Raw genomic sequence first — 3,169 nt, 5'->3', positions numbered from 1 at the left:
TGAGTGTCCAATCTGGAGGTGTAGGTACATGAATAATTTTCAAAGTCTGGCAGTTTGGAAAATATTACCCATAAATTTTAGGCATTGAATAGCTCTCAAAAAGAAGGTTGCAAATCCTTGCCAATAAAGAAACCTACTCTCTGATTCCCATTAGGAGACACATGGGAAAGATCTCCCTGTAATATGGGGTCAGGGGAAAGGAAGTGTCTAAAAACACTGTGTGTTTTTAAACAAAAGATTAAAGCCATTTCTGCAAGATTGAGGTGGAAATATGACATTGAGACATGTTTAGTTTTTCTTCATAAAGTATATTGAGAGTTATGCACGGTCTCACAGCAGTTTGCTAACAATGAGAAGTTATAAGGCAAATTCACTGACATAACTAGTAAAATTTTGAAGAGTGTCTTCAGTATCATATCTCCATTTTACACAAGAGAATGTAAGCACACGTAGACAGCTTTTCTTTCCTAAATTTCAGGTCACATTACGAAAACAATAAGTGGTATCATCATCAACTATTATATAATGGAGGGAAGAGAGGCACAGCGAGAGGAAGTGATAAACCCAAGGTCAGGGAGCGGTGCAGCCAATAATAATAGGTCTCTGGAGTCAAATTCTTTTGGCGACTCTACTGGAATATGGTGGACTCTGCCGTGTAAATATGGGTAAATGAAGTATCAGCCCAGCAATAGGATTTTACTGAGGTTTCCTTACGAAGCCAATGGAGTGACATTTAATTCCCCTTAATCTACAATGATAACCTCAGACATTGTGGCTATAGTAATACAAAAACATGTTCAGGAAGCTGAAGGTGAGATGTATTCAATCATAGAGATACCAGGCAGTAGTTACATTTCCAATGTCAGTTAACTTTTACCTTTTTAAAAAAATTTGTACCTCAACTGCCTCCACCCTCTGGAGTCTTGACTCAACAGTTGGGATGGTTACCATCAGGGAGAAGCCAGAATAGAAAATATGACTGTTTTGTAATGGATGTTAGATTCTTAATTGCATGATTTCTTTTATTTCACCTAGATGAAGCTGACAACAAACATACACGAGGGAAATCAAACGACCATCACGGAATTCATCCTCCTGGGATTTGGGGATCTCCCTCAACTTCATATTCTTCTCTTTCTGTTGTTTCTAGTGATCTACATTGCGACCATGGCTGGGAACATCCTCATCATTGCACTACTTGTGACTGATCCTCACCTTCACACCCCCATGTACTTCTTCTTGGGGAACTTGTCCTGCTTGGAGATCTGCTACACCTCCACCATCCTGCCCAGGGTGCTGGCCAGTCTCCTGACTGGGGACAGGTCTATTTCTGTTATGGGATGCATCATTCAATTTTATTTCTTTGGTTCTCTGGCAGGGACAGAGTGTTTGCTTTTATCTGTGATGTCCTATGATCGGTATTTAGCGATATGCAAACCTCTGCATTATGCAGCACTTATGAATGGCAGATTGTGCCTCCAGCTAGTGGTTGGGTTGTGGATAGGTGGATTTATGTCTGTTTCCATCTTTATATTTATGTTGTCACAATTAACTTTCTGTGGCCCCAATGAAATTGACCATTTCTTTTGTGATTTTCATCCAATAACAAAACTCTCCTGCACTGACACCCACATAGTGGAAGTTGCTTGTTTAATATCTTCCTCCATATTCACATTGCCTCCATTTCTATTGACGATGGCATCCTATGTTTGTATCATCTCCAACATCCTGAGAATCCCTTCCAGGACCATGAGGCAAAAGGCCTTTTCCACATGCTCATCTCACCTCATCGTGGTGACAGTTTTCTATGGGACATTGACCCTGGTGTATCTGCTATTGGACACTGATGCACTGAGGGACCTGAACAAAGTGTTCTCAGTCTTCTATGGAGTCCTGACACCTTTGGTCAACCCCCTCATCTACAGCCTGAGAAACAAGGAGGTAAAGAAAGCCTTGAGAAAATCTCTCCTTAGATCTTTTGTCTTTTTCAGGAATTCAAAATGTTAACTTAATATATATGTGATGTTGCAGTCCATATGATTTTATGAAAATATGCTAATGAGTGTGAATATAATGTAACTTGAATATGATTTATGCAAAAGGTCTCTTGTAAGATATCATTTATAATCTACTGAGTGTGGTCATCCTATTTGTATAAATGTATCATTCATGTATCTGAAACTAGAAATATTAAATATAATTCTTAGGTCCTATTGTAATTGAGCAAATTGTGGGCCATTAATGGTGGTTTGGAATCTTGATGGCTCCCATCAACTAGGACAATTGTTTGTAAATGGGTCTGTTTACTTGCAAAACTTCCTGTGAGTCAGGCCAGGAAGAGTAAAGGCTTGGGGTCTCACAGGACATGTGACCATGTCACCTGGTACTGGAATCCATCTTAATCCTGGTGCTTTTCCATTTAGAAGGAGGGGTGAGGACCCAGAGAGACAAAAGATTCCTGTCTTGTGCCAAAGCTATGTAAGGGGGTGGAACAGAAGAAAGGAGGTTCCAGTCATGAAAAATCCCCTAGTTACCTCCTGAGCTGGAGCTAACAAGAACTGTACAAGGGGAAAGGATTGGGCCCAGACTAGGAAGGAGTCCAGTCTGTGAAAGAAGCTTATTGAAATATGTCTAAGGGTGGAATTTTATCTGTAATCAGTTTCTTAATGTATTAGGCTTAGACTTGTGTGTTTTGTTTTATTTTACTTGGAAATTTTCTTTGTTCTGTCTGTTATTACTTGGAACCACTGAAATCCTACTTTTTATTCTTAATAAAATCAGTTTTGCTAGGATTTTATGCACAGAAATTGCATATATTTGCACAATGGTACCACATTCACAAAACAGTATAGATGGGAGCCAGCATGCTTGCAGAACACTCCAATTGCCCTCAGCCATGGGACAAGTTTCTAGAGCTGAGGGACGTCAAACCTGTGCTATACATCTTTTCAAGTTAAGTTTCAGGGAGAATGGATTAGGGCATAGAGTCAAAATTCAATTCTCTGTGAGTCCTGGGGAGCAAACAGCTGTGCATATCTCTCTATCAGTGTTATAGAGGGCGGACAATTTGTGAGTTTACTCTGTATAAGCTTATAGAGAGTAAAATGGATTTATTTGGGGTTTGGATCCCATTGAGAGCTGGGTGTATGGGTACTAGAGACAAAAGGAC

At 39.8% G+C, this 3,169-nt stretch overlaps 1 protein-coding gene across 1 annotated transcript; it reads left to right on the top strand.

Moving 5' to 3' along the window:
- Positions 1-1,035: 1,035 nt before the first annotated feature.
- LOC119842189 (olfactory receptor 11A1-like) lies at positions 1,036-2,007 on the top strand. The gene has a single exon (XM_038370095.2). The coding sequence runs from the start codon at positions 1,036-1,038 to the stop codon at positions 2,005-2,007; it is 972 nt and encodes a 323-aa protein (XP_038226023.2).
- Positions 2,008-3,169: the final 1,162 nt, after the last annotated feature.

Source organism: Dermochelys coriacea, chromosome 13 (assembly GCF_009764565.3).
Source record: "Dermochelys coriacea isolate rDerCor1 chromosome 13, rDerCor1.pri.v4, whole genome shotgun sequence".
In the NCBI taxonomy this organism is placed as follows: Eukaryota; Metazoa; Chordata; order Testudines; family Dermochelyidae; genus Dermochelys; species Dermochelys coriacea.
The sequence above is the reverse complement of the archived record's forward strand: the minus strand, read 5'-3'. Positions and strand labels throughout refer to the sequence as shown.